The sequence below is a fragment of the Clupea harengus genome, chromosome 17 (assembly GCF_900700415.2).
Source record: "Clupea harengus chromosome 17, Ch_v2.0.2, whole genome shotgun sequence".
Lineage (NCBI taxonomy): Eukaryota > Metazoa > Chordata > Actinopteri > Clupeiformes > Clupeidae > Clupea > Clupea harengus.
The window spans coordinates 12,195,379-12,209,819 of record NC_045168.1 but is presented as its reverse complement, the minus strand read 5'-3'; the positions used below and the strand labels follow the sequence as shown (position 1 = coordinate 12,209,819).

The 14,441-nt window shown below is 47.4% G+C and overlaps 1 protein-coding gene across 1 annotated transcript in view; it reads right to left on the bottom strand.

The window, feature by feature from the left end:
• The window catches only part of odad2 (outer dynein arm docking complex subunit 2), a 70,799-nt gene that overhangs the window by 22,320 nt on the left and 34,038 nt on the right, over positions 1–14,441 (bottom strand). The window contains exons 16-17 of the mRNA XM_031584324.2: positions 10,186–10,428; positions 2,869–2,983 (exon numbers count right to left, since the gene is read on the bottom strand). Coding sequence (XP_031440184.1) covers positions 2,869–2,983; positions 10,186–10,428 — 358 coding nt within the window. The remainder of the gene's footprint in view (positions 1–2,868; positions 2,984–10,185; positions 10,429–14,441) is intronic.

Here is a 14,441-nt window from a genome sequence, read left to right as displayed (position 1 = left end):
GCTGATTCTCTCATAAATCCAGCCCTGGAGCAGCTAACTGAAGCCACATGGGCTTTTATCTAAATAACTACAGCAGCATGGAGTATCACATTCCCGCTATCCCTCTACACACACATTCACACACTCACACACACACACTCACACATACACACAGACACACACACGGCCCTTGTCATTGCCCCCGTCCTCAAAAATCACAGCAGCAGCGCGGACATGTAGTCTTTAAAAAATTGGCACTGTAAACTTCAGACAAACATTGTCAAACTTCGTTAGCACTCAGTAATAGCCCGCTCGCCTGCTCCGGCCCATATGGCTAGCATACATCACCTCCCAGCAGACAACGCAAGAGCCCTACACACACACACTCACACACACACACACACACACAACCCATACACACACTTCCTTTCTAGAAAAGAAGTAAAAGCAAGAAGACGAAGGGGAAAAAAACCCGTAGTGAAATGCCTTTCTGAAACACCTGCCTATGCTGAGGCATGTGTATTTACATAAACGTAAAACAGATTACATGCGGGGCAACCTGTTTATGTTAATCACGGCCATAATCTGATAGAACAATGATGCACTTTGTGCTGGGGCTCCTGAGCCAATTAAATCCAGTAGGCTGGCAAGGTCCCACTGTTAGCATGAAGTGCTACGTCTACAGATGTGGACACCAAATACAAGCACCAAAGAAAAGCTCAGGTTTGACTAACATTCCTCGTTTGATAGAGATCCAGGGAAAATGAAAAAAAAGTTAGTAACATACAGTAAACCATGGCAAAAGTGTATATATTATACCATAATGTCATGCCATGATGCGGTGCAAGGTTGCTTTCAAAGCATGTGCTTTTGATAATGAACCACACCATATGAAAGCACAAAATACTGTTTAGCTTTTAGCCCTGGCTTAGTTTAACACACGTTTTGAATGACCAGTCCAGCTACTTGTCTGGACTCTGTGTGTGTGTGTGTGTGTGTGTGTGTGTGTGTGTGTGTGTGTGTGTGTGTGTGTGTGTGTGTGTGTGTGTGTGTGTGTGTGTGTATTAATTGTGTAAGCTGTTTACAGTGGTCATACTCTTGTGTAAGGGATCATACAGATCTGTAGTTGTATAAGCCGTTGCTACAGGCTCTTGTGCTTTCTAAGCCTCTGATTGTCTTACTGTTCAGCTTTTAATTCTGCCAGAGGGGAACAGGCAAGTTTATAAATATGTCTCATTAAAAAATCCACTCTCAACATACCATGACTGCCTGTGAAGCAGCTACACCAATCTGTACACACACAATCTGCAATCTGTACATGCTCCCTATCAGTTTTGCAATGCACAGTGTGTATGCGATGTGTTAGTGTAGTGTCTGCGTACGTATGTCAGACTGTATGTGCTTGTGTGAGTTGGCAGTGTAAGATGCACGTGTGACACTAGTGTTTATTACTGTTCTTTGATGTTGAAGAATATTGGTGTTTTTCATAAACTTTCTAAGTAGTCGCAAATCATGTGAATCCTTCCCCCACAAGAACGTGTCACATTTACACCACGTTCATTAACATCCAAATGGTCAGCCAGAACTTTCCTGTCTGCAGACCTTCACACCTTTCAAATCTATATCTGGACCCCATACTGTTCTGCTTCCTAAGGCCGTGTTCACACTTGACTTTGTTTTTTAGAAAAAAGCGCTGCCTTCAGAGCCTTTTGAGTGCCTTTTGGACGCTTCAGCGCGAGAATTCTGTAACCTTAACCACGGGAATCATACATTCTAGCGATACATTATTATCCGTTATTATCTGTTGGTTATCGACTACTTATCGTAAGCCATATCTTTTGTGACTCATGTCATATAACTCCGTGTAGTGTGAAAACGGCAATCACAAGTTGTTCCACTGGTACCTTCTCCATCTTGGTCTATTTTGGAGGCACCGGTAACTAAGGTAGTAGGTTACTAGGGAAGGTACACGCGTACCTACTCTCCTCGTCCTATCTTCCTATAACTGAATGTGACTTGTAAGAGAAGAGAAGAACATCAGAAGAACATGATGCAGAAGACTCAGGTTTTGCTGTGGGTCTGCCATGTGTAGACACCGACCGCCACGTGTGGTGAGAGAACGGAGCAAGGAGTAATGCTGGGATATTGAGGAAACATCGCCGCTTTTGAAGACAAAGGGACGCAAAGCCAACACAGAAGAGACACTACACCATGGACAATATCTCCTAATCATCCCTCCTTCTCTCTCTCTATTGTAGCGTGTCGTGTGTGCCTCAGGTCTGTTGCATAGAATTCGCAGAATAAACTGACACCCTACCCATCAGATCGACATTCCATCGAGTCATTTGCTAAATCATGCAACCGCAACTAACTTCAGAGCTAAAATAGAGTTCTGCTATATTATAGTATAATAGTGGTGTTTTCACATGAAATCCATCAAAAAACGACGATCTTTCAATGTGTTCGGGTCCATGTGTCTTTGTGAGCTAGTTTGTGTGTGTGTGTGTGTGTGTGTGTGTGTGTGTGTGTGTGTGTGTGTGTGTGTGTGTGGGCGCATGTGTGTGTAGGACCAGGGATCTCTGTTGAGTCCACAGGATATTACAGCATTATAGCAGCCCTGTCCCATACCACCCGCTTCCACTCCAGGGGCATTCTGCTCCACTGAGCCAACGCACAGACACACACACACACTCTCTCTCTCTCTCTCTCTCTTTCTCTCTCTCTCTCTCTCTCTCTCTCTCTCTCTCTCTCTCTCTCTCTCTCTCTCTCTTTCTCTGTCTGCTTCTCAGGTGGCTGTGGCCTACCTTTGCATTCTCAATGCAAGGGCAGATGGCCCACAGACACACATACACACACTCTCTCTCTCTCTCTCAGGTGGCTGTGGCCTACCTTTGCGTTCTCAATGCAAGGGCAGATGGCCCAGGCAGCACTGGACTGCACATCTGGGTTTGGGTTCTTCAGCAGAGACCAAAGCAAACGCACCCCATCCAGACGATCTATGATCCTGAGGAAAACAGAGAGAGAGAGAGAGAGAGAGAAAAAAAGAGAGAGAATGTTTTTTGTCATGTTTCTACATACACATTTCTCTAGTTACTTTATTATATAATATATACATATGTATATACTGTATATCATCCCTACAAACAGTCACATTTTTCTTGAAATGCTTAGACAAATGTTTATGACATGGTAGTACAGCTTATGAACATTCAGATTGATAGATGGATAATTACTGATCCACAATATAATGAATCACAAATACAACTAACCCATCTTAACATAACATTGACCAATTGTGTAATGACCATTTGCTTAAAACCAAATCGAGGTATATTTTTGAGTTGAGGGGAAGGCTGACACTTTTGATGCTAATGTTGACAATAATGTCCAAGAAGTGTGTTGTGGTGTGGTAAACCAAACTGTCACTGAGTGACAAAAAGAGTGTTTGACAAAACTTGCAGTGAAGGTCAGTCTGGTTTTGGCCATTGGGTACATGTGTGTATGTGTGTGTGTGTGTGTGTGTGTGTTATATGTGTGTGCCCATGTGTGTATACTTTTGGACAGGGCCTCAGGCATGCAGGCGCTGGGAGAAGAGGGCGCACACAGCTCCCACAAGCCTCGGCTACAGTGCCGGTCGCGGGCACCGGGGAGCCGAGAGGCTAAGGGTGCCAGCAGACTGGCGCGCGTCTGAAGGGCAGCCACACAGGAAGAGAGGGCACACACAGAGGCTTGGCTGCGCCCGTGCCCGCTCTTAGCCTGGCATTATCACCGACACCGACAGCAAGAATATCACAGGACATCCAACAAATATATCTTTATAGCGAACATAGAAAGTGTGTTATTATGGCTTACGAAATCCACATTCCCATAAGACTGAGGTTAGTAGAGCAGCATAGAGCCTATGCTGTATAAAGGAAGACAGAAGTCACTGTATGACTAATTGAGACTAATTAAGACATGCTCTCACGCCATACAGGGAAAAAAATCAATAAATAAAGACCTCAGCTACTACAAGAGATTCTTAATCAGAAAGTGTGATCTTTCTGCCTGTATTGCAGGGGGGGATGCATATGTAACCATGGCATGGGAGTCGGGGACATCAGAAAGAATTTACTTTTTCTGTCCACATTCCAAATATCTCCACTGGTGTATATGCATGCAGCTTCAATGCAAGCAATGAATCTGTAACAATACAGCCTCAATGCAGCAGTGCATCTGTAACAATGCACCTTCAATGCAGCAATGCGTCTGTAACAATGCAATTTCAATGCATCTGTAACAATGCAGCTTCAATGCAACAGTGCATCTGTAACAATGCAGCTTGAATGCAGCAGTGCAGTGCATCTGTAACAATGAAGCTTAAATGCAGCAGTGCAGTGCATCTGTAACAATGCAGCTGCAATGCAGTAATGCATCTGTAACAATGCAGCTTCAATGCAGCAGTGCATCTGTAACAGAGAAGCTTCAATGCAGCAATGCATCTGTACCAATGCAGCTTCAATGCAGCAATGCGTGTGTAACAATGGAGCTTCTGGTACATTTGTGTATGCATTGGTTTGCTCTTGGGCAGTGGGGCCGCTGTTATCAGGGAAGCAGCTGTGAGGCTCAAAGGGCACTGATGATGAAAAGGAGCACAGGCTCCTACCAAACCGTGTAGCTACAGCATCTGCCTTTGGAGAATTGGCTTCTTTGGCAGCCAGTGGATCTGCTTAATTTCAGCACATTAAAAGACTTCTTCCCTTTACACATAAAGCATTTTGATTACTGTTCCTGTTCTGTTCTCTTGTGGTGCTTTGGCAACACAACATATCGACTGTCATACCAGTAAAGCTACTTTGAACTTGAACTTGAGAGCGAGCGGGAGAGTGAGCGAGAGGGAGAACGAGACAGACAGAGACAGAGAGTCTCTATTAATAGGACATGGCTGTGCAGACGCACTGTCTTCCTCCCTCCATTGATCTGACTGGCTCTCCATCTCTCTCTCTCTCTCTCTCTCTCTCTCTCTGCCAGCATCCACCCCCCTTCCCCCTTCCCCTGCCATGCCCCTGCTGCGCTGCTGAAAGCACACGCATCTCGGGTAAGGGATGAAAGAGCCAGTCTGTCAGCGAGGCTTCCCCATCAGCATGCCTGACCAATCCCACGCCTCCGTACGCACCCGCGCAACCAATCAGACACCAGGCAGCCGTTCGGCAAACAGCTCCAGCGGGCAGGGACCCCTGACCCAGGGGACTCTGGTGTGCACTCCTGAGCGCCTTGCTAGTATTTATAGAAAACTGTAGGGAGCCGGCAGAGACAAACATACACTGTTCACTGGTGGTACTTCCATCCTGTCTATGGAGCTGAGGAGAGAGAGAGAGAAAAAGAGGGAAAAGAGTGCGAAAAAAGAAGCAAAAACAACACCAGAAAAGGAGTTCTTTTCCAAATCAAACAGCGAGAGAGACAGCAGGTCAGCCCTATATTTCACTGCGTCTGAGCTGAGTTTGCCTAAGCACTGGCCATACTTTACGCTGTGTGTACTACTGTACATGCCTGCACAGGCACAGAGAGTCAGAGTCAGAGAGAGAGAGAGTTAGTCGCTCCATAGAGCAGCTCTTGTGTGTGTGTGTGTGTGTGTGTGTACGTATGCTTGTGCGTGTGTTGTATGTGTCTGTGTGTACATGTGTCCTTGTGTGTGTGAGTGTGTGCGAGTGTGTGTGTGTGTGTGTATACGTGTGTGTGTCTGTGTGCACACGTGTTTTCATGTGTGTGTGTGTGTGTGTTTGTGTGTGTGTTCATGTGTGTGCATGTGTGTGCATATACGTGCGTGTGTGTTGATGTACATGCGTGTGTGTGGACTTTGGTTGCCATGTAACACGTTTCCCATGTGTGCCTGCTGCAACAAGGCCTGCATTCAGCGCCCTGGTAATTGCTTAAACACTCCCTAATCAGGGTATCTCCGCCAGCCACAGCCATCAGGGATTGTCTCCTCTCCATCTATCTCTCCTGCCCCTCCAAACCCCTCCATCATCTTCCCCCAGCTCGTAGCTCTAAATCAGCCTGAGCGCCTATCATAACAGCGTGTTATAGCAGAACACCAGAGGGTCCTATAAGTCATTCTGATCAACCCAACTTTATACTACATTATCAGCCATGTTATGCTAACAGACACGGTATCCTTTAAGATGACAACTGGAAGAATAGGAGGATAGAGTGAGGGAAGACTGGAAGTGGTGAGAGAGAGAGAGAGAAAGAGAGAGAGAAAGAGAGAGAGAGAGAGAGAGAGAGAGAGAGAGAGAAGGAAATATATAGGGAGACAGATGGAAGTGAATGAAAAATGATGATCAAATCCTATGGGAGCCACCGGTGCGTAGTATGTGTGCAGCATACGTTCCCTAGATCCACGTGGACGGCACGGTCTGATCTGAGGAATGCAGTGTTTTCCCAAAACTCTTGTTCCTCTGCTGAAGCTACACTAGTGGGTTTCCTCTTTACATTCGGAGCGATGTTAGAAGCATTAGATACCTCTCCTTGATCCTTGCCTGAATTACTAGTCAAACTGCAACAGACACCTCTATCGCCAGTTCTGCGTACTCCCAAGGTTTTAGGCATTACAGAATGCATATTAAGTGTTAACTGATCTAATTCTGAACTGATCGTGGATTGTAAGTAACGAATGCGGTCATTTCACAACTCTGGTCTCCCACTGACAACACACACACGCTTTTGTCTGTTTTCAATACAAGCTATGGTCAAGACTGTCTCCTATAGCCACCTACAGTATGTCACTATGTAACAAATTACACAGAGTTTAAGAAAATTCAAAAGTCCAAACTGAGTGCATAAATATCAGGATAAAGCACTAAGAAGAGGAATGCATTTAGCTGCCCACTGCAAACTGACTGACAGATAATCTCCTTCCTGGATTCACACAAGGACATTTGTCTTCATGGGCTTCACAGAGCAGCTTAGATGCTCTACTGACCAGTGATCTTTTGTGGAAGCTGTAGAGGCTTGCTGCAGGCCTCGGGAGGCTTAACAGGGTACAGACAGCACTGGCAATAAAACATAAGTGTCTACAGCAAGGCTGTGTCAGCCGCAGTAAACAGATAGCTTTATCTCAGCTCCAGATGTTAACAAAATTATTTAAGAGCGCTTTTGTTCTGCCTCCAAGGAGGTCAATGTCAGCAGACAGCATTGATAAGTAGAAATCCGTAAGCAAGAATGTTACTGCCCAGCATCTTGTGAGCAGTAGATACTTCTGTCATGTACAATGATTTGAGTCCGGACAGAGAAACTGCAGTCTGATCCGAATGCAACAGCCTGCAGCATATGCAATAGGTCTGTCTCCACCGGCTTGCTTAATCTCAGAAACAGCACTGACCAGAATGGTTTTGGGGCAGGAAACAATCAAATGTGAGCTATGCTAATTGCTCAGCAAACTACTGTGCGCAGCTCTTGAAATAAGCCAATGCCATGCACAAGACATCGAAAAATGCCGGGGTGAAGGGGGGGGGGGGGGGGATAAAGAGACTCTGTCCACAACTAAGTGCAAACGTGTGGAAAGGGAAAAAAAAAGCTACACGACAAATTCTAAATATAAACCCTGAGAAAACATGAATAACATGGTTCAGTGGGAGGGAGGGAGAGACAGAGACGCATACTGTATGTCTGTTACATGGCTGTCGGGCCCACAGAGCTGCCGTGCCTGTACTGGGAAGAGAAGTGGAACCTACCCCCTACTTTTTTTTTCTTCTTCCATATTTGACTTCAAAACAAGATGTTTCTTCTCTTTTATGGCACGATTGTGGTCCGGCGCATCCATAAATATATTATTCTTTCAGACAATGTCGTTCGCGGCTGGCCAACACGGGCCTTCCCGAACGCGGAGCCCTTTATTTGAGTCCAGTGTTAATTAAGAAGGGGCTGGGAGTCTATAACAGGCTTGTAAAAGCAATTTGATTCAGATGGCGGCCGCTCTGAACGCTGCTCGGAACACTGCAGAACAGAACAGCAACAGAACCGAACGTTCAGATCCGTGGACCTCTGCGAGATGCCTGAGGAGAGTGCAGCTTTTTTATGTGTGATTTCTGTGTCCTCACCACAGCTGAGCTACTGGAGCTCAAACACCACCTGCATGACCCCGATCCCAAAAGCCACAGACCGCACTGAGAGACATTCAATCGCTTTTATCATCCCTCAGAGTTTCTATTTATCAACCCTCGTCCTGGGAACTGGACCCCATGGCGCTGGCTTCCACTTCCACCCTGGTCTACCGACTTAGCTACGTCCTGGGAAGGCCACAGCAGGCTTAGCCGATGTTTTTCTCCCATGCACCCATCCAAGTGATAACTGTCACTGGCACAGTCACGTTGGGTGCTCTGAATGGCAGTTGGCTAACCACATTTAGCACCGAGGACAGCATGCACCATTAGGAGCTGTAGCTGCGTTCAGGCGCTAACTCCCCCTTTGCGGATGGGGGCCGGCGCATGCTTCCCGCAGCAAACAACCCTGTGTAGGAGTTTGATCGTCCCAGTGTTCTCGCCACAGGTCCCCAACAGAGAGACAGCCACACTTGACGAGGGTTCCCCACGGCTCTCTGCGAGACCACTGATGACTCCCAGCGGGTCCCGCCGGCCGTAGCCAGGCCACCACCATGATAGCGCTCAGTGCAACCGCATCGGCCGAGAGAATAATGGCTTCCCACTCACGCCACAGCTATGCCCCTGCTGAGCAGGTAGGGCCAGCAGGGCGAGGAGGACTGTGATTTGCGGCTAAGTGTTATGCTAAGTGTTGACGCTAGATGCGCCAGCGGGGGCAGGAGGCACTGGACCTCTGGGCGCTCGGGAGAGGAGGCTCCAGGCTGCAGGCTCCAGCCTAGGCTGGTCTCAGCAGCTGTGGCCTTGCTAAAGCAGTGTGGCATGGTAGAGCTTAATCGAGCATACTCTTGTGAACAGGACGAGTCGTATTCCACTGGGCCACAGCTAAAATAGCCATTGTATTGTTGCCGAGGTCCTGACCTGAGACCGTTAACAGTATTCCCGTGGGTATCGTGGTGGGTTGCTATTATTACAGGCCTGGGGACAATGGGCTGCTATAATGTGAGTTGTTGAGGCCAGAAAGCTGTGAGTGTAAGACTGCTAATAGGTTCTTCAAGAGAGCTATGATGATGTGACTGCTGTTTGGCCCCTTGTTATTTGGGTGCATTTAAAGGGGACCTTCAGGATTTAACCTGGGCCCTATCTTCCCAACTTTTTCGATATTTTTTTTTTACTAAGGACAAAAATGATTGACATAACTCCAGTATTGAGTTAGAACCCTATAACCGCAAAAAAGCCTATACAATGTAAACCAATGGGGCAAGTATCTGCGTTAAAGTAAACCGCTTATTTTTGTTATATAATATATATACTGAATATATTCATAATGTTATTTGGAAAGGATCCTAAAGGGACAACATCCTAGAGAGATAGACCTGTGCCTGTTTACCTCAATAGCTGTAAAGAAACTAGAAAACTGTTTTTACAGTTTTTGTAGTTTAAGTGTCTGGTTCTGCAGAAAATTACTGTAGTCATTTTCTAGAAATTGTAGAAAGACATTTTCTACAGTTTCTTTACAATTATTGAGGTAAACAGACACAGATCTATCTCTATGATCCCTTCCATGTAGTCAGACACTTATCGTAAAGAGGTATAATAGTGTCATGCGTGTGTTATCGGCTATGTTCGCGTTGTCATGTTATCTATTAACAAACTTAGCATATCGATTGTTTAACAGTCTGGCCGATTGTTTAACAAACCGATAACCGATGCAGCTACGCTATGAGCTTGTCAGTGGCTGAAATAAGCAGTTCACTTTGACACGGATGCTTGCCCCATAGGATTGCATTGTATAGTCGTTTCACAGTTGCCGGTTACAGCGCTCTATCTCAATACTAGACCGATCTTGACCGTCTTTGTCCCTAGTAAAAATCTGATGGGAAAATAGGGCCATGGTTGAAATATCCCAAAGTTTCCCCTCACAAATGGTGTTATATTAGTGCACCATGGTGTGACTGTTGTAAACCATTCCTAAAGATACCGAGTTACTGTAACGGGGCTTGGGGTGCACAAGACTGTTGTCATGGAGTGACATTTATCCTAATCCTTAAGGGTGCTATGTTGGTGTAACAGTGATTAAGACCATAATAATTGCAACTAATGTTGAGAATGCTGTACTGTAGTGACATACGCCATGCTCTCCGGCTCAGTGGCGCAGGCTCCAACAGCGCGGGTAACGTTGACCAGCAGTGCCTGGTTGGTGCCCGTCAGCAGGTTGACGAGGGGCGGGATGCCCCCGCTCTTGCGTATGGTAGTGCGGTTGGCAGGCTTCTGGGCACACTCCCCCAGAGCACCCACGACGTTCACCAGCACCTCCTCTGGCTGGTTCATCAGTAGCCCCACCAGAGTCTCCAGAGCGTGATACTCCTGGAACCTGGGGAGGGAGAAAGAAAGAGCTAAATTTATTTAAAAAAAAAATTTAAACAAGGAAAACCAGACAAGATTAGTGTGTTGAAAAATAAGAGAAAGGTATGGTTAATCACATAGAATAGAACAGACAGAGAGTAAAATAAAGAGAAACACCTTAGAGAAAAAGAGAGACGGACAGACAGAGAGAGAGGGGGACGGGGAAGAAGAGAGGTAGAAAAGGCAGAGTGAATGGGGAGACAGGGGCATGAGCAGAGCTTCACAAACACCAGGTATCATATTGGAGAGATTCCTGAGACATGACTGAGCTCCTTTGCAACATAAAATGCTACATCTGAACTTGTGCCAATGAAAATTAAAAGTCATCTCTCTAAATTGAAATACCACAACAAAATGAAATAAAGACATTCCACAATGACGGGCAGCTTTTTCAATCCGTCTCCACCTTTCTTTCCCCCCTCCTATCCCTTTGTTATCTGACTCTGAGGTAACTCTATGGTGAGATATGCTTTTAGCTCCCCGGAGTGTCATGGTATGCTTGTCTAATGACATCATCCTCTTAATCCTCTTTATATGACTTTGGACAGACGCAGACACGAACCACTTCCATCACTTAGCCTATATGGGCTCTTACGCTTCGCTCGCTTCTATTTAATGTCACAATCCGCTCTCTGTGATGGACATCCACCCAATACTTCATAGAGGTCGTGCTGGGTCAGGCCTGTAAACATCTCATCTACTGGCTGTCAGGGTTCAGTCACGAGGCTTGGGGTTCTGGGTGAGACGTTGAGGGCTGGACGACTCATATTTTTTTTGCAGCTTAACGTTGCCTGGGAGAGGGGATGACCTCATCACACCCATCAGCCCTCCGTGACTGGCGCAGCTAAAAACAGCCGCCAGGCGGACAGAAGCCAGAGATACACGGTTGGCACCCTGTAATTGGTCTCCCGTGATCGATGCGGCGGAGGTCTCCGCTTGGCGGGCATAAATCAGGTGCGAGCCGGCCCGACGGGGTGTTTTCCCAGGGCCGGTCCCCGTCCGGCGCATCTCCGCTCCTCCATGCGTGTGCTCCGTTTGGACTACATCCGCTGCGGCTTGGCCACTCGGGGCTCCGCTGGCTTCACTCGCCACGTCTCGTACAGTGGTCCACTACTGTAAACATTTTAAAAGGGATATAATGTGGTTGCGCGGAGCCGCGGCAAACCTCTGATGTACGGTTAAGTTATACGACTGTTTTTATTCACAGTTACGGTCGCTGGCAATAGCCGAGCTATGCAGGGCTATTGTTGAAAGTGTCCAAGGTCATTTGGTTTTGGTCAGGGTCCATAAGAACGTTCTCTCGCAAGCGGAGCGGTAATGAAGAGAGCGGCCCCCAGAGAGAAGTGCAGTGGGAAAAAGAAAGAGAAAAAGAAAAGACTTAAAAAAAACAGAAACAACATATGAAAACACAATGAGCCCCACACACCACTGCTCTAGTGTTATCTGCGCTGCACAGTGCTAGAATTATGCTGTAATTGCACGCATTGCGTTTGATAAATGGACTGCGAGCGGTGTCTATTTTTGTTGAGCCAATCCCAGCACGCATAATTAGAATCGGCAGAGGGAAGCATAACATGGCGTGGCCCCTGAAACGGTGGGCTTCGCACAAGTGGAGGCACGGCGTGTGCATGTGTGTATGTTTCAGTCCGCGTGCGTGCGTGTGTGTGTGTGTGTGTTTGAGATGGGGGGATGAAGTGGAGGGCGTGTGCGGGGAGCAGCACAGAAGCGCTTCTGTCTGCCGCGGATATGATGGATGGAATTGCTCCATCCGTTTAGCAGACATCTGCTACAGTAACGCAGGCGCTCAGGAAGCCCCGCTCGCTTACATGCGCCCCCCAGGCTCTGCCGACTGCAGGTCAGCACGGGCCTCCTCGCAGGGTAACCCTGCTCTTCACACACACACACACACACACACACACACACACACACACACACACACACACACACAAACACACACACACACAATGGGAGGTTCAGCTCTAGTATATGGTGCTCTAGTACACTGTATTTTAGGCCATGCCAGAACTAGTTCCTAACTAAACAGAAACAGCTTAAGGTTGACCAACTTGCAGCTCCAGTGTGTTTCGCGTGATTTCATACTGTAAGTGCATGAAACAGCACCATGTTACTGAGACGAGGCCCATTCTAGTGAGTCACCAAGTGCACACACGAGAAAAGAGAGAGATACACTAGAATAACGGAAGAAAAGGTCTTAGGAAGAGCTGCAATTATGGTTTGCTCATCACCAACTGGCCACCAAAGGGAAGGCTTGTAGAGCCCATAATTGCTTATGGACTTCTGAATGCTGACCTCAGGCAGGACTAAGTTCAGGGGAGAGGCACTGGGAGCTGATTGCTTCCCGTCCGAGGCCCAACACAAGCCCAAAATGGTTTGAAAGAGCCAGATATCAGTGTAGGCATAAATCTACCGCTGACTGCGAACTCGCACACTGTCCAACGGTTTGTCTTAGCATCCATTAAACACAGACAATGAAAGAAGAGAAAATGAGAGAGAGAGAGAGACAAAGAAAGACTGAGACGGGGGAAGTCAGAGACACAACAGAATAAATAGATTGATGTTAGAAAGAGCCCAGGGCAGTAGAGAGACAACGTTGAGCTGACAGTTTTTATGGAGGTGCTACCCTCACACAGTCAGCCTGGGGTAGGCCTCCATCTCTGGGCGTTTAAGCAACGCGCAGCCTTATGTAAACACACTTAACTTATGAGCATAATTGTATTTTTCACCATCAATCATTTCTCATTCTGATGCATCATTAATCAGGCAAATGGCTCCCATATGCCTCGGGCCCGATGCTGCGGAGGTCTCCCGGAACGGCTGAGGTGTGCACACACACACACACACACACACACAAAAGCGCGCTGTCTGCTGTGGGCCACAGGGCTTGTCCAAAATGTTCATGTAGTTTTTGGTTAGGTAGAGAAGGGGAAGAAACAGGGCTTTTCATTGCTGCTGTAATGTACGCTCAAAAATGATTTTGTTCCTGATTTGTGGAGAGGGGAGTGATTGATTTTGAAGCAAGAGCAGACCCCAAGGCAGATGGAGTGAGCTGGAGAAAAAGGGAGAGAAGGGGAGGGAAAGAGAGAGAGAGAGAACCAGAAAAAGAGAGAGAGCACTTGTTGGCCTGTTTTCGCTAACCCTAGCACTCATTTTTCTGACGCTAATGGCCTGGTCATGTCTGACCTTGACGTTTTTATGTGTTGTTCAAATAACCCTGGCAAGGTCGTCCAAATCCAGGTTCCCTCTCCCGAAATTTTAGTGCGCATTAAGGTACATGCACCGGGCATCCCGCTGGCTTCCTCTTGGGCCGGCCTGGTGCCAAGGCTTTCCGTTGTGTTCACACCCAGCGGCGTGGACGCTTCGGAGCACCACAGCACGGCGGCAGGCCGGGCAGGAGCATTTGGCTGGAGCTGGGAAAACCTTGTAGCTGTACTCCGCTCTACTCTCGTTTGTTCTCCTCCTCCTCCTCGCGCCGGATTCCTTTGTCATCACTCACGTCCGTTCCGTAACGAGCGGCCCCGGGAATGCCAGTGCGTGTCTGAAGTCGGCAAATGAAGTGTCACCAAATGTGGTTTATGTGCGATTATGGGGATTATTGTTATCATCGCTATTATGTTCTACAACGATGGTGATGATGATGACGATGATTATTGTTATTGCCGCCTCTGCGTAGCAACGGTGTTATGAGTCATTAGACGGCGGTGCAGAGGCAGTAACGGTGCAGGGCTGTGCCACGGTGCCCGCAGCCAGAGCGGTTAACGTGTTTTAGCACCTGTGCCAGGCAGGGCCTCCCGAGCAGGGCAGCTTGCCTGGGCAGGGATCCTGCGGAGGGGGGTGAGGCAGTGCAGCTGGGAGGGGGATCTGGGTTGGGGGGGAGCCCAGTGCAAGTGTGTTGTTCTTGGGAGAGTGAAAGGCGAGGATGCAAGTGTGTGTGAGTGTGTGTGTGTGTGTGGGTGTGGGTGT